Below are 23,930 nucleotides of genomic sequence, written 5' to 3'. Positions count from 1 at the left end.
CAGTTTCTGCCACTCTGCTCCATTGTTTTTATAAAAGTGTGAGTGGAAGGAAGCAGTGCTGATGGAGCTGTCCTCCAGTCTCTGCTGGCAGCCCTCAGGAGAACACGATGGCCCTTGCTTTTCATTCAGCAGATGAGACTGACCTTACATTTAATTAATGGTTCAGCCATGAGCGGGTGATGAAAATGCTCCTAAAGCATACTTGTGATTGCATTTTTTAAATCCCTGTCTACCAAAATTCTGTATTGGTTTCAGAATCGCTCAGTATTGAAATTTAAATGCTGTAACTGCCCATTCGATGTCCTGAACACAACTGACTCAGAACCTCATTAATGCCATTTTAAAGCACTGTGATTTCGCTGATGTTGCTGGCACAAGATCCAGCCCGAGGCTCTCAAAATCCAGTCCTTCCAACAGCGAGTGATTGATGACAGGACAGGAGGAAATGAGTAAGAAGCTAAGAGGGGAGGTAGAAGGGCTGAGAACATGATGAAAAGGTAGGAAACCAGTGTCCCTGTGCCCAGGTGGGGCTGCACCACCGCTGACTTCAGCATGTGGGTGAAGAGCAGGGTCTCCTATGCTGTCACAAAGCAGTTTTGCACAGTGGCTAGATTCTTCTCCATATATAAAGGGTAATTTTAGTTATTGTTTTTCATCCTTACATGCATTTAAAGAAACGGATCCTGTTTATATATAACAAGGGAGATTCTTGGCAGCTGTACATTGGAAAAGCTACAGTAATTTTCACCAACTCTGCCAGTTATTCTAGTTTAAGATTTAGCCCAACATTAGTAATTCAGGAATCACTAAACAACTTCCGAAAAAAATCTATAGTAATTTTCCATTGTAATATTGAGTATACAAGACTGAACTTGCTGGGAAATTTAATGCTAAATGCTGGATTTATCCTCTGCATATGACTTAAGTACATTGCTCTTGCTCATGTACAGCAGACCATGCTGATTTTTAGTTCCTGCCCCCTTTAATGTCAGTGGGACTATTCACCAACCAATTGTGTAAGCAGTGTAGTAACAAGTTGTAGTCTCTGAATTTGTGACTGGCACGGTCAAAATGATGCTTATTTGGAGAGGATATTTCTGAAGAAAGGAAAGACACCTAGATATGCAACTTGCCCTGAAAGCCAAGGTGATTTGGGCATTAATCTCCCATGGGAGCTGTTGAAAATCTCCTACTAAAATGAAAAAACAAACAAAGCCAAGTCTAAAATACACAAAAAGTCACTACACCTGCAATCACATACTGTGATTGCAAACAGGTATATATGTTGCTATTCTGAAAAACGTAAGCAAAAATATTCCTTTGCCCCTCAGTCTGGGCTTCTCATACTGGACCCTTCCAACCCAAACCATTCTATGATTCTATGACTGTGTAAGTTTCCCATCACAGCTGGCTGATTTAAAGTGGGACAAAAATCCTGTTCTGAAAGTGTAAAATATTTTTAAATTTAGTTCAGGGTGCCTAGGACTGTCTGAGGGGAGATGTAAGTGACAATAGAGGAGAGGAGAAACAAGGGCCTGGCCTTGGACACATCACAGGCTGTTTTGCAGTGAAAAGTGGGAACTGCCTCATCTCTGCTGGCCATTGCCATTGTGTTCAGTTATATAGTGAGGATAGCATGGCAATTTTAAGTGTGAAATTGATTGCTTTTCCCAAAGGAAAACCTGAGAGCTTCCTCACAGAGACAATGCACAAAGGATGACATTAAAAGAACTACAGCTGCAAAGAAGAAAAAATCCCTGCCTGTATCAGGCTTTGTATATCTAAACTGTTAGTGCTGAAAAACAAGCAAAAGACTGGGAGACATCTGTTTTCTGACTTGTCCCAGCTTGCTGCTGGTCTTGATAGTTCATATAGAGTCCTAATTATCACTTTAATCAGTTTAATGTGCAACAACTCCGCAAGCTTCTGATCTTCCATGTGAGAAGAGTACCTAGATGCCCCTTATCTTTGTCATAACCAGCCCTGTTAACACTCCTGGGATTTAGGAGCACCAAAGTGTGGCCCAATGCCAATGCATGACATGTTATAGATGATGGCTATCCAAATAATATTAATTATTTCGCACTTGTACTAGAAGCAAACAGAGGATCATATTGACAGGCAACTTGCCAGCATCCCAAACTGCTACCCACTCATTTCACAGCTGTGGGACTCTCATATTCCACTATCAACCTGCACAACCTGCTGCCAGGAAGCCTGAAGACAAAATGTAAGTTGGAATACTGAAAACAATCAAGAAATAGGTGTTTTCTATTCTAAAAGCAGAGTATTCCATATGAATTAAATGTGTGGAAAGTGGATGAAACATTTCCTTTACTTAAAGTGATCACTTGAGAGTACCTGCAAATCCTTTCACCCAACTGTAGCTGTCAAAAATTGTCATTTCACTGAGGCACCAAGACTTCCTCATCAGTAAATGAAAAGAGACGGGCATCTTGATAGCATGCTTCATCCTTTCTTAAAATCAATACCTAAGCCCACCTTTTGGAGGTACCTAACTTTTTCCCTTAGCTGCAGGGAAGCCTGGACAGGCAGCCAAGCTTGGGGCATAACTTCTGGGTGGAAAAACTGAGGAGGTGAATCCTCCCCCCTTTATGTATATATACAAAGAGTAATCAGAATGTGTGAAAAGACAGGATTCCTAAAGCTAAGAGTAGCGTACAAGGTTCAGGAGCTGTTATTTGTATATTAAATATATATATACAAACATGCACAAATATATTTATACATAAGCATTTGGGGATTTCCAGTTAAACCAGTTACAGAGTGTAACTACAAGCCCCTTTTCTCTTTCATAGTAACTATTTTAGTAGGTTCAGTTACACTATACTAATTAATGCTTGCACTGGTTTATTTATTTATTTATTAAACCTTGAATTCATGAGTTAACATTTTGGCAATGTATGGATTACGATGTATTATGAGTGATTAATTTTCCCATAGGAATCCACTGGCACACACAGGATCAGTTCCTATCTCGTGTGACATCACCAGAAAGCCATCTATCAAATGCCATTTCTGTTTATCTCCTCCTTCTCTGATACATATTGTATTTTCATGCGCACCTGCACATAAATAGATATCCATATGCCTACCACATTAAGAATTTGACAGTCAGTGATTCAAAGCGGAAAGTACATAAAATAAGTCTGTTAATCTTTTCATAGGATTTTAGAAAATAAACTGCTACAGCTGCATGAAGTGGGGCATTGCCATAATATTCTGAGATTATTCAGTGAGTTTAAGTAACTTCAGTGTAAACCCATAGAGATTCATGACTGAGGCATCAGATGAGGTTTCACCTCAATATTAAACTTCATTGTGTCACCCACAGCAAATACCACGAGTAAGAGAAAATATTCTGAGTGGTAACTCATCATGAGCCTGGCATCCCTGGAAGACTTATTTGAATAAGTGAGATTTAAGGAAAAACTTTGAATTTGAAAATAATGCTGAAGCAGGAAATGAAAACGAAAGTTTGACTGTCATGTTCTTAGCTGAGGATAAGGGCATCGCAGCTCTCCCCCCAAGTTCTCTGTGTGCAGATCTCCTAATGCCCACAGTGCTCTGCACCGAGGGCAATTACAGGTCTGTGCCAAGCGGTTATGGGCAGCAAACTGCACAAAGCAGCTCCTTTCTCTTGCAAGGATAATTTTGAGGGCAGTAAATGAAATAGCTATAGCCAAGTCACATTATTAGTCTGTATGCTTACAAACTAAAATAGATTGAAAGCAAGGAACACAAATGAATATGTTTCGTAAGTCGTATATCCAGTTATATATGTCTCTGAAGAGTATGTTGTTAATATGTCTAAGCCAATAGTTTTGGGTTCACAGTAATTGCATACGATTTATTTACAAATCTTCCCCAGCAGTATGTGCCTGTTACCTAAAGCGATGGAGCAGGTCCCGGTCGTATGTCTGTCTCTAAACCTGGGCCAACAGTACATGACATAGCACCCACTGTGGCCTCTGCTCTGTCACTTTGCAATGCGATTCTATGTAGTTTTACTTGAATAACATAAAATAACATATATAATGTTATTTATGTTATTTTCCACGTGAAGAACTCCTGTAAACCTTGCCGTTTTGAAACTCAGTGAGGCAGGCGTCTTAGACAAGCTGAAAAACAAATGGTGGTACGATAAAGGTGAATGTGGACCCAAGGACTCTGGAAGTAAGGTCAGTCGCTGCAGTTCGGGACCTACTATCTTGTTCACAAAGCAGTAAAGGAAGTAATAAACAAAATGACTTAGAAATAAAATAAGCAGCTGTAGACACAGAACGAATCTGCTTGCCCCCATCTTGATGGGGGTCACACTTTAATTTAAAGAAGCACTATTGCTTTTTAAAGTCTTCAGTGATATAAATCACCAAACATCGCCCTGCGTATTCAGGGCATCTGCTGAGGAGTTAGAAGGCAGTTTTTTGGTTTTGGGGGAGGCAGGTTGGGTTAGTTGTTTCCTTCCTGCCTACAGGGAATGGCCTTTCCCCACTGACTACTTAGGAAATGTCCCTTCACGCCTTCTCCTTTCGGAGCTGGCCTCCCTCAGCGGTTTTCTGAAAAGGAGAAACGCTTGCGGGAAGGTTTGCCTTTCATCACTGCTCAGGGTGGTTGTGCCTGGCTCCCTTTGGGAAAGTCCCTGGCTCCTTCAGGAGCCAAGACTTAACTTGAGCTTTGAAGTGAAAGGCTTTGATAATTAATACCTTTCTACAGCTTCCAGTGTTTACCCTAGTCCGTTCCCAAACAGTAATTCCGACAGCACCAGGGAGTGGAGCCTTCTCTATTTCTCTCTATTGGGGGACAAATACAGAAGCGGGTGTTTTCTGATGGCTGGGGAGCACCACAGTCAGTGCCAGCCCTGTATTCGAGGAGTCTGACATTTCTTCACAGTGCCTGTCTCTGTGCTAGCCTGTGCTGTCCAGAGCTAAAAGGAAAGCGTGATGGGCAGTGACTGCTTGCTGCCTGTGTGCCCTGAGAGGATAGCAGGTAAAATTAACCTGGGAAACAAACTTCCATCACATTTTGCTTTTTCTGGCAAGTGCTTCCGAGAAAGGAGTGAAAAGCAGTTAAGAGGATGGCAGAGTACCTGTACCTGAGAAAGCCTCAACCCACCACATACACTAGGTCAGGTCTTTCTCAGTCCTGTCTCCTCCTTGTTTGCAAGCAGCACGTTAGCAATTGCCACCAGAGGAACACAGTCACCTCCAAGATATTCAGAGTCCTCTTAGCCAGCTAAAAAGAGACAGACAAAGCAGAACCCGTCTATAAGCCCCAAACACCTCTATACCTCCATGGGGATTGTTACTGTGCTAATCTACTGATTGCACAACAAATAGTGCCTCTTTAAATTAAACATCCAAATGTTTTTCATTCTTCGTAAGTCAAAATTTCATAGAGATTACAATTGGAAGTTAAGTACTCTCCTTACTTTAGGTAAAGATAATATAGTCTGCATAAGAATAAAACTTTATAAGTATCTTAAGGCGCACGATGTAGTATATGGAAGTCCATCCAGAGAGAGTTCCTTGAGAACTGTGCTAAAAATGCACATGGATTTCGAATAAAAAAATTACATTATTCATAACCAAGCAGTCAAGTATAGAGAAATGTAGAATAGTTATTTACTACAGTACGCCCAAGGAGGTGATCGTTTATAAAGTGATGTATATTTAATAATTTGCTAAAGAAAGTTCTCACTGTTGTCTAAATTATGAATAATATGTAAGAGGTCATAAATTGCTATTTAGAATTATACTGTTGCTGAGCCGTAGTAGTCCATGGGCATGTTCCAGAACTGTATCTATAATAAAATACAAACAAAATACAATAATCGGTAAGAGGCAAATATATCATGATGTGTATGGTACAGTGTGCACTTTCAAAGGAAGCGTTTGTTCAAAGAAATAACTGAAGCCTCACATGTTATTTTCACCTATCATTTAAGTATCAGAAACTCAGTCTGGATCTTTTAAATTAACAGCAATGCCTACCACAAGTACAATTACTGTTTTTGTAAAGATCAAGCAGAGTCTTGTCTGATGTAAATGGATTTCTGGATTCCAAAGCTTTTAAAGAGCTTTACATAAATGCATTTTCATATCAGTGCTAAAATGTCACCTAAAGAGAGCTAGACATGTCACTGTTTAATTCTCCAGTTAGTGGAAGTAATGCTTCGCAGTAAGCCAGCAATGACATCCTGGTATGTTGGCAATATGCTTATAATATTTTTATGCCAACCAGGAAAACTAGATGCTTAAATATATTTTATAGATCCAGATAAGTCAGATTTCATGAGAAGTATGTAAATTACCGTTATTTAGTTTCAGCTAAATGTTGTTATTTATTTCTATTTCTAATGTTTTAATGTGTAGCTTGTGCTCCCAGGGGTCTGGTTTCCAGGGTTAACTGTGTCACTTCTGTTTCCCCAGGACAAGACGAGTGCCTTGAGTCTCAGCAACGTTGCTGGAGTCTTCTACATTCTGGTTGGAGGCTTGGGCTTGGCAATGCTGGTGGCTTTGATAGAGTTCTGTTACAAGTCCAGGGCAGAGGCGAAACGAATGAAGGTGGCAAAGAGTGCACAGACTTTTAACCCAACTTCCTCGCAGAATACCCAGAATTTAGCAACTTATAGAGAAGGTTACAACGTATATGGAACCGAAAGTATTAAAATTTAGGGGTAGGACTTAGGGCCTACTACAGTGAGTGGGTGATGCATCTTGTAACGCAGTGTTGTGACCTGTCTGTCTAGTGGTGCTTGCTTCTGAACAGAGCTTTATATTTTGGAAAACTTCAGTGCAAAGTGGTTCAGTTTTTTTGGCTGCAGATGTACAGTATACTATTCTATGTTGCTAATAGACATCTGCATTGCAAGGAATTTTTAACATAAAAAATAAATTTTTAACAACTCAATGTTGTCGAATCAGTTGGGAGATGACAACTATTTGCAATCGTAAAATATATATTCAGAGGGCCAGTGTTTAATTACTTGATTGGCCAGTCTATTTTCCTAAAGGTTTGCACTCTACTAGCAACAAATTGCTGTAAGCCTTTGTTATTCGATGTTGGCCCTAACTGGGACTTCCTTATAATCAAGATTTAGGATAGGCAACATCACTGAACCATAGTTAAACTAACAGAAGACAAGGCACTGTTATGAGCAGTCTAAATGTTGTTTTACCTTCTCTCCCTTCTCCCCACCTATTCCTTCACCCTCCCTTTGATACATGTTTTATGCTAATTGTGTGGCATTTTTTTCACAATGTCCTGTTTCAGGTCAACCTTTGCCCACTATAAGAACCAGAAAAAGTCACTAACCAGTGAATAGACCTTGATTATTGTCCTCAGCTTTCAGTAACCTACCCCCTTACCTAGCTCAGGACTAGTGTATTTTAGATGTTCACGCAGTGATGTTGGAGACTGAACTGCTCATGTTGCCGAGCTGCGTCCTGCATAGTTCCCCTGAGTAGGCATGCAGTGATGGTTTACTAATGTATTTGTTCTCATCCATGCAGTGAGTATCTTGCCAACTAATCATTAGTCAAATCAACTCTCTGACCTTTGGAAATGGCACGTAGCAGCAAATTGAGCTTCTAAATATAACTTTTACATAGTTCCCATGGCTGCTTTATAAGTGAAGGTGCAGCTAGGACCCTGCCCTTTCGTGCTACCTAGAGCTCCCTTGCCCTTGCAAATAGTAAGCCACATCTCTCCTCTGTTAACAAAAACCTTGAGCTACATTTTCCTGAAATCACTGAGCCATCCCTGTAGTGGAAGTAAAAAACCAAAAGTTTAGGGAAAGGAGATGAAGAATATCATTTTTATGTTGCCACCTAGAAAAATTTTTGGAGGAAACAACTGGAGATAAAATTATTATTTTTTATTTATTATTCATATAGCGCTGGAGCACACGGCGCTGTACTGTAGGTGAAGTGTGCCAAACACATAACAGGTCTCTGTCCCGAGGAGCTTACAGTCTAAAGGCACAGCCAGTACAATACCGAACCATACAGTACAGAGCAGACACAGAGTGAGCAGAGAATGGTGTTTGAGCATGATAGCTGGAGCGCTGCGAGGAATAGGTGGGTTCTCGGGGGGGAAAGGGAGGGGGCTTGGCCTATGCTGCCTGGGAAACTATCCCAAACGTACTGTCGCGGTGTAGTTTTCTTTTGTTCCCTGTTGTACAAGTCATGGCCCTGGGTATATTTTAATTGTAACAGAGCTGCCTAATTTCCCAAAGAAGAACAAAAAGTCTTAGCTGTGCATTTTGTTAACTAGTGAAAATGTGAGGCATAGCAGGTGTCAGGGAGTATAGGCCAGTGTTCATTACTGTGAACCGGAATCAGGACTTCCAGATGCTAGTATTAATCTCCCAAGTTCACTGTCAGTAATAAGGGTCTTAAAAAGAAATAATCCCATGCAAGTAATTGTGCAAAATGCAAGTGAAGAGATCTTTTTCCTTTAAATTCTTCAGTGATGCACCCACAACTGAGAGTGTCCCCAGGCTGGTATAAAAGTAAGACTCCCAGAAAGCATATTCCCTATCAAGTTTACAGGGTGCAATGCATGCAAAACACAGTCTTAAAGAAAGCAAAAAAAATACCAAAGCTTTCATTCAAATACTGACCTGACCCAAACTGGCTTAGCATGCTAAACATGGCATGACTTGACAATCCACTGAGTTCCCAGCCAGCTCTGCGATTCCAGTGCAGCAAACACTACGATTATACTTGTAGAATTTATTTTAGCCTTACTGTTTTCTTGAAATAATAATTAGGGCTAACTGAGTTTTATGTTTTAAGGAAAGATCATCAGTACTTTTCTCTAAAGTCTGGATTTTTGTGGGACTTGTTGCAACACAGAGATGAATTCTTATAGGAAAAAATATATAAAAAATGCCCACGTTGCATTTTATTTTATTGAAAATTCATGTTTGGGTCAGTCAAAACTTCTGATAATCTCTTAAAAACATTTTAGGGTGCAGACGTTTAAAAACTCACAAAAAAAAAATAGAAATAACTAGGATTTCGAGCCAGTATTTATATACTTCTGAAATTCTTCATTCTATTTATTTGCCGTAATATTTACTTGAGAAATTTCAGCATGTGAACTTCATACAAAAGCACTTATGCTTATATGTGGAAGACTGCCAAGGGCCAGTCATCCTCTCCCAGCAACACTTGGCCATCCCTCACCACGCAGGCAGCGAGGGGTTACCTGTGAGCCGTGCTCGGTACAGGGTGACTGTGCCATCTGTTCATACACGTGCTAGTCATAAACCCCTGTTAGCTGGCAGCAGTACAGAACCCACAACACTGGTTACACATATTTCTGCAGAAATATGTCTTGTCTTATGCACTTCGAAACCTTTGATATGTTTATTTATCCAAGGAGTAAAGGGATCCTATTGGGACTAAAACTTGCTAACATAGAAAGATGCTTGGCAGTTCTAACCTGCATGGGTAACCAACACGGTGACTTTTTAAGCGAACATCAAATAGTTTTAATAGTATACATTTTAACTAATGTAAAATAATAGCCTAAACAACCTGCTTGACATTTAATATTCATTACTATGTTTTTTCTTTTAGTTTAATCCAGACAAAAGTGAGCTGCCTCAGGGAAATTCACCTGCCTGTGAGGCAGCAGAAAATGCAAATGTAGGACTAGTCTGTTTGTGTGGACTAGTCTGTATGATAAAGGACTAGTCTGTATGTGTGGGATAAAGACATTCAGAAGGCATGACAGGCTATTCCATCTGCTGAAGGCAGGGAAGGACATTTGCTTTAAGGAGGGATCCTCCTCCCCTGGACAGCAGTTTTCCATTTTTGTGTCTCAGTAGTAGGCCCTTAGTACTCTAGTTGAGCAGATGCCCTGACAACAGTGTGGAGCCTAACAGCCTGCTCTCCCGCTGCTCTAGGGAAAAGCCCTACTAAGTTCCTTGCCCCAAACCCAGAGGCTTTTGAAGGGAGTGTCCCAGTATCCAGCCAGCCAGCCACCACCACTCCATGGCCACTCTCTGTGGGCCATGAAGCTCACGAAACAGCTTCCAGTTCAGCTGCCTTCTCTTGCTCTCCCATCCCATGTTGTTGTTTATAGTTAACGAAATTAATTACAAAATTACAAAAAGCAATGAAAAAATTATGAAATTAATTACAAAAATGGTGAAGTGTACAGGATGGCTCAGTAAATGTGTAATAGACTTACTTTAACTTGTATACTTTCAATTTCATATTCAAGATATAGAAAAATTCATTAAAAGTGCCAAAGACACCTCCATGTGACCCAGGTAATAGAGAAGCCTGAACAACAAAAGAACCCACACAGGCTAGGATATTTTTATTATATTATATTTTTATTATATAGACTGAAGATAGCAGTTTCCTAAATTCCCATTTCCCAATAGGACAGGGCAGTCAGTGTTTTCACATGATTAATTCCACAACTAATTTAACCAAAACTAATGACAAATTTGAAAATACATTATCACTATTAACTGCATACACTTACTGCACAGAGACTTTCACAATTTGGGTAATATTCACAGCAAATACCAAGACTTTTCCCTCTCGTCCCAGCCTCTCCTGAAACTGTTTCTGCAGCCAGGCCATAAATCTGAAATTGCAACAGCAGAGTTAAGCAGAGTATTAGCCTGGCTTATTACCTATAGTATAGTTTAAAGTATAACACAGAAGCTTACCTGGTTACTTGGCTTTATGGCACCTTCCCGAGTACAAGTTTGACCTGCTCCTCCTGGCTTTGTTAACTGTCTGGGTTGTTTCCGTGGTGTGTTGCTGAGCTGTTGTTAATCTCTGCCGTGAGAAGAGAGGAGTTGTTTTATTGCAGCTTTTTCTGTTATTCGGTGGAAGGCTGCTGAGAAATTGTTTGTTATTCTCATTTGTTTTTTTTTTTTGGTGGATCCCTTTTTACTGTCTTTCTGTCCTGAGTGTGTTGTCAATGGCCAGAAAGCTATAGAGACTGAGCTACAAAAGCACAGTTACACATAAGTCATATATCCCATATAAATCTGAGCTCTCTCTCAGATTTCCCAGTGGCAAACCCTGAATGGCTACGAACAGATAGCTGATCAAAGTGATGGAGAGTTGCTGGGTTCTGGGAAATTTAGCACATCTGGAGTAAGCTGTCCCTTTTCCACCCAAGTTTGCATTGTGCTCTGGTTTGGGCTCTCATTCCTCCCCAAAATGAAAGCACCGTTGTTTTTTCTTGCCATTGACCAAAACATGTCCTGTGCATTTCTGCAGGCAGTTACACATCCTTGACATCCATTTGCAATGGGACTCTGGACGTGCTCTATGTGGAGCTACACCACATTGCCTTGTGTCTGTGCTTTGCAAAGGCATAGGTTTTTATTTGCTGCTGGGGAATAGTTGAGGTTTTTGGTACTGTATGCGCCCAGGTACCCACTCCCTCATTACCTCTCTCTCACTTTTTATATCTAGCTGTTGAATTAGGTCAAAATATGTTTGGTAACGGTCCCTGACACAGAGTACTGTGGCAGCAGGGAAACTTTTGGCAGCAGGTGAACTTTGGACATTGCCATTGATGATTATCAAAGCCAAGGTTTTTCAGCGTAAGGGGAAGGCCATAATGCCCTCTGTAAGCTGAGGCCTTTTCCTGAATTCGGCTGCTTGTGAGGGCTGAAGTTTTTAGGGTAATTGATTTGGAAAGTTGCTTTTATATCCAAGCTCCGGCTGTGCCACAACAGCAGCTGTACTTTGGAGAACTCTTTTTGAAGGAGCTACTGATAGCAATGCAATATTAGACTGGTGCATTTTCATAGAAATGAAACCAGGGCAGTGGAAACATTTGGGAGTTTTAAGGAATCTCCCTCATCCCTAGACACACACACTCATATATATAATTAACTTCAGCATATCAAACACCAGCTCAGGATTTCACTGCTACCTCAGAAGGAGAAACCGGGCTCAGAGGGACAAAGTTCTAAATGCAGAGATCAGTAATGAGGCAAATAAAATGAATTTATGATGTTTGTCATCCCTTTGCTCCTGTGTGAATGCACCCTCGTGTCTTTCCAATTGGTATTTCAGATTGCATCCCTGCACACCGATTACATGAGTTAGTTGCATAGACTATAGCTTCTGCTGACTAGAAATCAGGTTTCCCCACTAACTAATATCTTAACATGGTATTTTTGAAATCTGTTTCAACATAGTGTAGTTTGGGTGCCTGTTGTTCCAGGTGTCCTTGCTGCATTGTTGACCCTAGTCACCTCCCTTAATTTTAGTCATCTGGAAACCTTTTAGTCTAAACTAGTCATCTAGGCTTTTTCTATCATCACATGAGAGAGCTCTTTTACATTAGGTTATTGGTTTTTGGATGACTAAAATAACTACAAATCTTTTTTTTTTAACAAATCCAGATTTTTTGCTTGAGTCAATTAGTGTCTAAAAAAAAGATATTTTGTTTTGATTTACTTGAAAGTAAAGATTTTGAGGTAACAAAAATTTAAACCTTCTTGGGGAAAATTTGGATCTAATGTAGAAAAATATAGAAAACTGAATTTTCTCTCAAAAAACTACATTTCCATGGAAAGTTCCCACCTTCTCTAATTGTAGAAAAATATATATATGAAAAGAGATTTGAGGACAGTTCTCAGATTTACTGATACTAAATATGTGCATTGTGAAAAGAAGTAATAATTTCTTTACATTTGATCCATGGAATTATCACAAAGATAGCTGCTACAGCTATTGCAATTTAGAAACAATTTCCAGTAGTTATATTTTATCTTGACATTCCTTGTTGAAGATCTAAGCCTATAAACACCTGAGCATGACTTTATTCACAGATGCTAATGCTTTCAGGTTCATAAAAGGTCTTGATTCTCATTTCGCTGTATATAAATGTAGTTTGAAGCAGTTTAGATGAAGGTATTGCCTCTTCTGTTAATTTCTTGATCAAAATCAGATTTTATATTTAAATCAATAATGATTTATTGTAATGAAATTTACCCTCAGATTTGCTAGTCTTTTTTCCCCTAGTAGACTTAAATGCTATGTATTATATTTATGGTGATTACTATTATTACATTTAATGTTAACATGAAAAAATGCAGATGTCTAAAGTTTAATATTTTGGTGTTGGCTGTGTCCTGGTTTGTTGAAGGACAGAAACATTGTAACACTTTCCTCTTGTCTCTTTTTTTCAAACGTAGCTTACCTTTTCTGAAGCCATAAGAAACAAAGCCAGATTATCCATCACAGGGAGTGTGGGAGAAAATGGACGCGTATTGACTCCCGACTGCCCGAAGGCCGTGCATACTGGAACTGCAATTAGACAAAGTTCAGGATTGGCTGTAATTGCATCGGACCTACCATAAAAACCAAAAAAATAATTGAGTGCCTTAATCAAACTGTGTTGGTGACTGATGCGAACACAGCACAGACTGTAACGACATGGGAGTGTCATTGATGAACTAATAATTTGGCTGAGAAAGGGAAGTACGTCCAAATGCGCCAGACATCATCAGCAACAATGTGTGCATGAGCTCAGCTCGGAAACCCAAACTCAGATTTTATATCAGGAAAATTCATAATTTAGTTTTGTTGGGGGGAGGGGGTTAGGAAGGGTGTATTAACAACAACAAATTTCACTTGAGTGGACTTAAAACTAATAAGACTTGCCAATTTAGCGCATTAAACTGTGAAGAACATGCTCAGAAAGGACAACGTTTTGGTCTTTGTCTCAACAAAGAGAGAAAAATAGCTATAGAAGTCAATGAACATGCTAACCTGTGTCTCCAGAACATCAATATATACAATGGAAGAATACTCAGCTGTTCAGCTGTAGAAAAGAATCACTAAACTGTGATAAGAAAATAATAAATATGTAAATCCTGTGAAAAATAAAGAAATTATTTACATTTTCTTTGAAAAAAGAGGAATATTGAAACATGCTTGCTTTTTAACTGATGTAAATTCGGTAGAGGACAACACAATTCTTTTTTCTAACCATCTTAGGGAACAATTCATTGCAATAATTGATATAAAATGCCATCACTGTAATAAAATTCAGATACTTTTTTTTATAAAAGTTGTTGGTCATCCTCTTGTTTGCTGTTACCTTCATTTTGTTCCATCATTCTGTGTTCCACAGATTTGCATCTGTCTAATACAAGAAACAAAATGATAAAATGTTTAGAGTACGTCATCAGTCTGCAGTGTAGAATCAAAAGAGACTACGGGTCACTCATGTTACAGATATTATTTATAATCTTGGTCTGTGTAAGAAACTGTGGTTTTTGTACCCACCAAAAAGAATAAAACAACAAACGTTCTTATAATATTGACAGAGCTTGAGTTGTTTTCTGATCATTAGGGATGTCACCTGCAAAATAGAATAAGGTGGTTCATTTCTTACTGCAGGATGCAGTACCTTACCAGAGACAGTCTGAGTCCCTGTGCGTTTGTGAAGTGATTTTGAGTCCTTAGAGAGGAGGGACATGAAGCTGTCAAAGTATTTTCATGATTATTCACTGAGTATTTTAGTGCTATAAAACCCTTTCTGAGAGGTAGGGAACCATTTAGTGATAGGATTTGTTCTCTGGATAGTTCAAGGGATGAGATACTAGGGAGCAGGAAAGTCAGAATGACCATCTTTCAGACTGATGTGATAGATACAGTGTGTTGGTACCCAGCAACGTAGGTTTTCATCAGCCAGCCTTTCAGTGGCATGCCAGGGAAAGTCTAGGCAAGCACTGTTTGAGTAAAAGCCAAATGTTGACAGGAGCAGGCATGTCTGTGGGTGCAAAGTTGTAGCAAGTCTTTTCTTCTGCGATGGTCATTCTCCTTGGCCACACTAGACACTGCAGTGGTCTCCAAATCCAGAGCATCGCCACCAGTGTACAGCTCCATGCCAGAGCCCAGACCGCAAATCAGATCAGACTTGGATTCATCATAGCTTCTAATGCCCTCGTGGTTTTGCCAGGCCCATGAGGAGTCATGTTCAGATGGCTTAAATTTCATCAAGGCCTCCATGGCCGGTGCTCCTCTCAGCCCCAGGGCTCCAGGCCCTCAAGAAGAGGAATCTGGGCGCAGGGTGGAGCCTAATGCTGCCAAACGATGACCAGCCCTCAAGAACTGCAGACAAGGACAAACAAAAAAGCACTACTGAGGTGATGCTCATCATGCGTGATACAGGCATCTACAAAGTAGCAAAACAGGTGTTAGCTTCAGGCGAGGTATCAACAACATAGATATGAATTTCTTACCTCAAGTACTCTAGACACCCTTTATAGTTACTGGAGGAGGGAAAAAATCAATGAGACTGAATGACTTCATCCTAAAGTAGATATTAAAACACCAAAACACTGAATCAGCAGCAACAGCCTATATCTTTCACTGACTCCAATCTAGGCTGAGGGCGACCAGTTCTTATACAGAGCTTGACAGTGCAGGCAAGGGTGGAAATAAGATGATGCTTACCCCTAAGGCACAATGACTACAAAGTGTGCAGGGGTCTCAGAGGAAAAGACACATAACTGCAATGAATCACTGTGACTAAACTTTATATCCTTGTTTTGCTGCATGTTTAGCTCATTCATGAGTTAGTGTGAATTCATGAGTTTGTGTTTCTGTGGCTGGAATGGTGAGTTGTCTGGTTTTTTTCCTGTTTGACTAAAGCTGTGAGCTCCCTCTCAGACTTCTTTTTACACCTGAATTTAAAAAGCAACTTCTGTTTTGTTGGGGTTTTTTTAAAGAAGAAAACAGAAAAAAAAATCTGTCTTGATTTTTCATAAAGTAGCATATTAGAGGCTGAACAGATTGGGAGACTGAGTGTGAAGGATGCTGTCTATTTTTTTCTAGTGTGTATGTTTGTTTTTCCAGGAGCTTGTCTTCACCCTTTGCACCTCCAGGACTGTGAGCAGTGCCAGTGCTGTCCTGGGATATTTTACCATCTTCCACTGTTACTCTTCTTACATGCTCCCCTGTCTCTTTAATGCATTACATTTGTTTTTCACCTTCAGTAAACAGCCCATCGCTGCAGTTAGCAATGTCACTCCATGGAGCCCATTCTTAGGTGCCTAAGCAACAAGACAAGGGTCCACTTGGCAACAAGACCCTCAAGTCCTTTGAGATGTCTTGTCCAGTGTCAGTAACTACCGAGGATCCCCACCGAGAGGATTCACAGTCGAGCAGCATGAGCAATGCAGCCGCAGAGCAGCATGGCCATGGAGTGGTGTGACCCACCACGGGCATGCGGCCAGCAGCCATGGGGGTGGATAGTCGCATCCTCTCACGACTTCCAAGCCATGTCCTTGGCAAGGGAACACTTTGCTTAAAGAAATCTTGGTCAGATGAGGTGAAGAGAAGACTGTGACTTTGCCCGATGCCTGTCATAAAGTACCACAGATACAAAATTAGAAGAAAAAAAAGAAAACTAGATGTGAAAATGCTACAGCAGAGAGAGCTGACTAGAATACAGGTGGCTGAGAAAGCAATCTCAGGGTATCAGTCTGCTCTTTCTGCAGTAGCTTACTCCATTGTCTTATTCCAAGGGGGTAATCGTTGCATGAATGCTATGACTGTCTTCACATATCGATCTTAGCTGCCCCTCAGACAGTTTTTCTTTTGCTTTCCCCCCTTCTGAAACACTCATTTCTCACTCCTCTCTATATCTTCCCCTCACCCTTTTGAAGATCAGTGCCAGAAGTCACTCCCCTTCCTTGTGCAGCAAATATGACCCAAAGGAGGAGAACCCTTCCTCAGATCAGGTTCGGGAATGTCATGGTCTCCAGTCCTCCAGAGGGTCTGAGGCTCTGTCATTAGATCAGGGCTGCTCCAAGGCACTGAGAAGCAGCAGTGCAGCTCCTGGCAGCTGCTGGGCTGCATCCCATCCTCCTGGCACAGCAGTCTCAGCTCTCCTTCATCACCCTGCCTTGCTCTTTCTTTGGCCACCTCCATCTAGCAGCTTCATAGCAATCACTGGCTCAAAGGGAGAAAAGGAGGCTACTGATTAAAGGGGACTATTACTATTGAGGCATTAACTCAATTATCGTCCACATTTTTCCAAGATTTTGCCCTTGAAAAGAATACAGGCAACAGAACCTGATCCATTTTCCTTCACATAGGATCTATTGCCCCTTGGGATGCCCCAGGCCATGCTGCCTGGCCTCCAGCTACAGGTCCAGAAAGTGTCCTATCAGCCTTGGGTCATATCTGCCAGTTCCAAAGGTATCTCAGTCACCATGGGGAATCAGAAAGAGGACAGGATAGCCCTGTATGGGCAAATGAATTTAATCTAATCCAAAGAATGATTCTGATCATCTGAAAGATCATTTCTGCTGCGTAAACCTAGGCATTTAGGGTGACTTGAGATGCCTTTAAGTATCCAACCTGGCCTCCTAGTGCAAGTCCAGAAAAGCACGAGTCTTCTGTAGATGCTGGGTCAGATCTAAGAGCCCCATGCAGATGTGTCAGATGACCTAAGGCATCTCAAATGGTACCAGGTACCTGTGCGAGAGTAACTGAATTGTGTCCTATAGTCTGTTCAGCTGAGTTCTTTTCAAGCCTCCATTTACTAGATCACTGTGGAGTATGAAAAGACCTTAGACACACAGTTTTCCTATTGGTATCTGCATTTAGCTATCTTAATCTCAAACTGAATGCCCTATGTACTTACCTGCCTCTAAAATAATTTCAGTTTTGATGTAATCAAGTGCAACTATTAACATTAATATTTAAAACAATATTAGACTTGTCTGCAAAACAAATGTCCTCTGAGGTGGTGTGAATCGTACTGTAGGACAAGCCTGCTTTGATGTTCACTGTTATATTAGTTGGTTTTCATTCTACACATTCAAACCTCCCACACTGGTGGTGTATTCTATTAAACACCTATTAAATTCAAAATCAGTACAGGCTTGCTGGGTTGTCTGAGGACCTCACATGCAAAATTAGTCTTACACAACTGCTTGTTATTGCTGAATTTCACCTAGAGACTATCCTGGGAGCTGAATGCACATGTTGAGTTGAATTTGCCTCAGTGCAATTGAGAACAGAGCCTGGGGAAAGGAGTACAGCTTTATACAACTGGTTGTAATCATTGTGTGTGGTGAAGGAGTAGAGTGGTACCTGTTCAGCTCTTTTCGTTAGTAATTCTGTACTGGCTTCTGCTCTGATAGGATGTCATAATGGAGAGCAAATATTCTTTAATTCGGTGTAGAAACCCCAGTGTTTTTCCGCCATCTCAAAGTGTAAGCAGACCTTCATCCATGACCAGGCAATTACAGTAGAAGGGAGCTCCTAAAGCTCTCAGCTGGCAGAACGTACCTACTACACTAATGTCAAAAGCAAGAAAAGAAGGGCAGCCTGCAAGGAGCTGCAGGGATTTGTGGTAGATATAGATTAATTAACACTGTTACAACAAAACATGTAATTGGCATGCGACAGGCAGTCAAACTTTATCTGGAATGTCTAAGGGTAAGAAGTCACCAGTGGAATTACAAATAGAATTTAGAGTCACTTCCATTTCTAAATGAGAGGAGTGTCACAGATTCCAAATAACTTATTGATTTCATATCAATTGCATTGAATGTAAGGTCAGGCAAACTGAAACTAGTAAATAAGAATCATAGAATAACTTAGATTGGAAGGGACCTCCAGAGGTCATCTGCTTCAAACCTTCATTTAAAGCAGGTTCAGCTTTGAAGTTAGATCCAACTTCAATGTTTGAGAGGCTTCTCAAAATTGAAGTATCTCCACTATATGGAGACTAGGTATAAGAGTTCATTTCTTAATATAGAGAATATTTAAAACTAACTCTAATACAAAGCAACAAAAAACATCCCTGTATGAAACACTAAATTGCATCATTCCTAAAGAAAATGTACCAAAAACAAAGCTTCATTTTAAAACAAGCGATTATCATTCTGAATAATGTTAAGAAGGAATGCCTGCTGTTTCTCTAGAGACATTTCTGAGTACAAGGAAGCTGTAGCAACCCTCAGGAAGGACACTGTCACACAGGTTGAGTTACACTGATAACCGTGTCAGATTAAGTTAGGTTTGATATTTTCCAAGTGTGTGTTCAGTCACTGAAGGCTTTGAAGTGGCAAGTGTGATGCAATCGAGTCTGAAAATCTCATGGAGTTCCTGAGCAGAAGGGGAGGTTTCTCTCTTAAACATGTGGGCACAACTTCTAGCCCATCTCCTCTTACTCTGCATCAAACAGAATCAGGCTCAGGAGAGAGGGTGCAGTTAAGGTCACTGCTTTCAGACAGATTTCTCAGTGCTCAGAAGACAGGAGCTGATGTGGAAATGCTGCTGTTTCTTCCTCCTGCCATTTTATTTGGTCACAGGGGACAGGCAAAGCCTGAAAAAAGACTGTAAGACATCTGAACCATTAGCATGTAGAGCTGATGATAGGATTTCATCCATCATGCTTACCTACTTCCCCCTCCACTCAGACCTGACCACCTGATTATCACATCCCCTATTAGGATTTGAAAACAAGGAGTCACTGTGACATTAAATTAACCTAGGAAAAAAAATTGATGAGGATTAACCTTTTCCTTCTACTTTCAGCATGTTTCCACAGATAAATCAGAGGAGTCCCGGCCCAAAGAGGAAATAGGCTGACACTTTCACTCAGCATTGTTGTCGCTGTGTTGTTTTCTGAAGACCGCTGAAGCTCTTTGCGACTGTGTGGTAGTACAGCATTAACAATTTGTGGACAACCTGAAAAATGGTCTCTGGAGATTTAACATTCCCACAAGGCAACAGATGCTGGTCAGCACAGTGAAAGTGAAGTCCACCCAAACTAGAGTCATATTATCTAATCTCCTTACAAGCCTCAATAATGGTCACACAATCCACACACAAATCTCATGGTGTGGTGTTCATTTGACCACTTGTGGATCAGCAAACCAGAGAAGAAAGCCCTTTTCTCGGGTGCTTTGCTCTGGCTCCTGCTTCTGGTCCCATCCTTTCTCCTTCCCCCTCCCTGCTGGGCTACCCTGGCCCTTTTCACCGTCTGTGAGACTCTAGAGTAGCATCCTGCCCTGTCAGGCATCAGTGGGCTATAGCTAGTGAGGAGGAAAGGGACTTGTAAAAATGGAAATTTGAATGGGCACGTTGTGGACCTGCTCTACTGGTTGCTCTCTGGCTGCCTTTCCTACTCACAGCTCTCCTGCTGTCCCACACACCCTCGCAGCTCTCTCTCCTTATTTCAAGCCCCACAACAACTCTGGTCTCTGGTATTTTCCTGCCAGAGCTCCCTCCATCAAAGCCCAGCTTGCCTCTCTGTCGCAAGTTTCTTGCCAAGTGCAAGGTCCTGCATGGGGGTCAGGGCAATCCCAAGCACAAATACAGGCTGGGTGGAGAATGGATTGAGAGCAGCCCTGAGGAGAAGGACTTGGGGGTGATGGTTGATGAGAAGCTCAACGTGAGCCACCAATGTGCGCATGCAGCCCAGAAAGCCAACCGTATCCTGGGCTGCATCAAAAGCAGCGTGGCCAGCAGGTCGAGGGAGGTGATTCTGCCCCTCTACTCCGCTCTCGTGAGACCCCACCTGAAGTACTGCATCCAGCTCTGGGGCCCCCAACATAAGAAGGACATGGAGCTGTCGGAGTGAGTCCAGAGGAGGGCCACAAGAATGCTCAGAGGGCTGGAGCACCTCTCCTATGAAGACAGGGTGAGAGAGTTGGGGCTCTTCAGCCTGGAGAAGAGAAGGCTCCAGGGAGACCTCATAGCAGCCTTCCAGTACCTGAAGGGGGCCTAAAGGAAAGCAGGAGAGGGACTTTTTACAAGGGCATGTAGCAATAGGATGAGGGGGAATGGTTTTAAACTGAAAGAGGGTAGATTTAGATTAGATATTAGGAAGGAACTCTTTACTGTGAGGGTGGTGAGACATTGGAACAGGTTGCCCAGAGAAGTTGTGGATGCCCCCTCCCTGGCAGTGTTCAAGGCCAGGTTGGATGGGGCTCTGAGCAGCCTGGTCTAGTGGAAAGGTGTCCCTGCCAGTGGCAGGGGATTTGGAACTAGATGTTCTTTAAGGTCCCTTCCAACCCAAACCATTCTATAGTTTTATGATTCTGTGAAGTTTCCTTCCCTGCCCTGAGTTTTTCCACCTTTGCTCTCCTACACCAAACCCCAAGGCTTTCTCCCATCCATTGGGGTTTCTTCCACTGTTGCAGCAGCTTGAATAGCTTCTCTGTTCCAAGGTGCCTTGATTCGTCCCCACTGAAGGTTGTGATCTTGTCACCACCCAGCCCGCTCTTTTAAGGCAATATAGTATCTCCAGTCCTCCATGACAGCTAACCTCAGACTAACTTGTAAACCTAGGACTGGTTACACTGTTGTCCCCAACTCTTCCCAAATGAACCACGTCCATCGTGTATGAAGACCCATACTGAAAGCTGCCTCCAGCTCAATCCTTATGAGTGGGCACAACTAAACCACAAGGATTCCTTCATGTGTACTGCAGACAGTATTCCTAAATTTTATATTTATCTGCAGAAGTATGAGGATGTTGATGCATTTCCTTCCTAATTTTTTGCAGTAAAGCTGCAGAGCCATTCATCTTTCATTCATCATTTCTGTAGTAGACGACTTCTACTTAAGTATACAGTTTTACATTTGTCCATCTTAATTTGCATTCAATTTTTTCTGTACTATTTATCCAATATGTTAGCTCCATATAAAATTTTTCAACAGTTCATTCTATATGGAAAAGAATAAGGGAAAAAGGAAGGACAGAACATGTTTTAATACTAAGAAATATTATTTCCTTATGACTAATTACCAGCTGCAGTGGGATTAATATTTAATACAGCTGCTTCATTTTCAAAACTTTTCTTGTAAAAAGAAAAGTCATCACTTCAGAGTTATTTTCAAAATGATGGCAATTCAATGTTTTTGTGACATTACCAACAGACAATGTTAGGTTGTTATAGGAACAGAAGTGATGTGATGACTTCATGGAAGCGAGTGACATTACCGTGACAGTTTGGGAACAGTTGCTTCATTTATGAGCTTGGCTTTGAAGAAAAAAGACAAATGAAGATTTGTAAATCTAAAGCTTCTCTGTGTATAAAATGCCAAATATCCTAACTTCCCTCTGACTAAATCTACAGCTGAAAGAAGATAGGTAAATATTTCAACAGTACTTCCTCAGGCCCATTTACGGTAATATCAATTAGGAAAATAATATTTGTACCCATACATTAAGTTTGTAATATGGGATAAACACCACAGTTCAGTAAAGATGATATATCTGAAGGGTTTCCCAGTAGGGGGAAAGCAGAAGAAAAAACTTCTAGGCAGGGGAACATGTTTTTGTTTTCTGGTGAGATATGAAGTCATCAACCAGAAAACTTTCTCTTCTGTTTTTGAATCAGCCCTCTTGCATAAATGCTAAAATTAACTTAAAAAAAAATATGATTCAGTAAAATGATGCTGAGACAAAAGATGTCCCTTTCTAGAACATCCTTTCTTATGCTCTTTGTCAGAAGAAAGAAGAGGAAAGAAAAAGATTGGTACATTTTCCAACTGTGGTATTGAAAATTTGTATAGGGCACCAGCACATGAATAAATGCCACTGAGCAACATTTCAGTCAATGTGAAGACTGGTGTCAGCCCACAATAGAAATAATGAAAAAATGCCGAACTCCACAGTTCCAGATACCATTAATGTCAAACAGAAAGATGCGCAAATGAAACAGGAACAAAGAACGAACTACAGCAGCATTCACAGAAGTGGACAGTACTTGGAGAAGGTCCTTGGAATGAGATATAGGAAGGCCAAATCTTTTGTACCGAGCTGTTACTAGTGGTCAAGCAGAAATCCAAACATCTTGTTAGAACAAATCCAATGGAAGACCGTTCCATGGAAATAGAGAGCATCTCCGGAAACACCAAGTCAAGAGTTGTGTACAAAGACTTGAAGGGGACGCACAGGCAGTGAAAGGGCAAGGCACAGTGGACAGAAGTTTCAACAGCAGGGATTGAAGTTCGACACTTGTAAACAAAATTTTCACGGAGAAGTTGGTCAAGCGTGGAAACAGGCTGCTCAGAGGGGCTGTGGAGCCCCCATTCTTGGAGATATTTAAAAGTTGCTGGACACAGTCCTGAGCAACCTGATCTAACACTGGAGTGGGATGTTCCAGCTTTGAGTGGGGGGTTGGTACAGAAACTTGCAATGGCCTTGAGCTTCTTGCAAGTTAAACACTATTCTGAAAATGTTATTCAGTAGAGGACTGTTTCCTTCCTAACACTGGCTCTGCAACATGAAACAGTATTGTTGCTAGACTGGACAGCCAGAGAGAGAAACATTTGTCTGGTGGCCAAGCAGCTTCTATGTAGTGAACTAAAGAGAAAAAGGAAGCATGACTGTCCGATATGAGACTTTGGGGCAATGAGTGCAGTTTTCTGACTTTCAAACCCTTTGCGGCCAATGTGGCAGCAATGGGTCAGACAGATGAGGGAAGAAACAAGTTTCCTGGGACAGAAGAAACAGATTGCTGTTGACCATATATTAAACCCTTGCTCCTTATAATGCCCTACTTTCCCGTAGCTTCCTTGCTCCCATCTGTTCCTTTCATGACCATGTACCGCATATTTCCCAAATCCCTTCCACTAGGAGACTCACCATTTTGCAAGATCCATGTGTAGTTGTCTGAACTTCTACTGTCTGTAGGCACACAGGTCCCTATATACAGGAAAGAGGGACATTTTAATATCTAAAAAAGATTTTAGGAAAAATATAGAGCCAAATGAATAGGGAGAGCAGCTATATCGAAGTCCCAGCAGAGAAGGGAGATGGGGATAGAGGTAGTGCTGGGGTGGTTATCCTTGCTGGTGGGAGTGAACATTTGTAGCAGAATAAATGGAAACTGTTGCAAATGAATCATATAATTGTTTAGGTTGGAA

The 23,930-nt window shown here is 41.1% G+C and overlaps 1 protein-coding gene across 2 annotated transcripts in view; it reads left to right on the top strand.

Annotated features, from left to right (window-relative positions):
• The window catches only part of GRIA4 (glutamate ionotropic receptor AMPA type subunit 4), a 251,465-nt gene extending 238,084 nt beyond the window's left edge, over window positions 1-13,381 (top strand). Inside the window, exons 14-16 of one of the 2 annotated variants that reach the window (XM_068395590.1) lie at window positions 4,088-4,202; window positions 6,453-6,587; window positions 13,217-13,381. In XM_068395590.1, the coding sequence (XP_068251691.1) occupies window positions 4,088-4,202; window positions 6,453-6,587; window positions 13,217-13,381 (415 nt within the window). The remainder of the gene's footprint in view (window positions 1-4,087; window positions 4,203-6,452; window positions 6,588-13,216) is intronic. The other variant, XM_068395591.1, reaches the window with a different exon arrangement.
• Window positions 13,382-23,930: the final 10,549 nt, after the last annotated feature.

This window comes from Nyctibius grandis, chromosome 2 (assembly GCF_013368605.1).
Source record: "Nyctibius grandis isolate bNycGra1 chromosome 2, bNycGra1.pri, whole genome shotgun sequence".
NCBI classification, from domain to species: Eukaryota; Metazoa; Chordata; class Aves; order Nyctibiiformes; family Nyctibiidae; genus Nyctibius; species Nyctibius grandis.
Note: the sequence above shows the minus strand (reverse complement) of the source record. Positions and strands in the feature narration are given on the sequence as shown.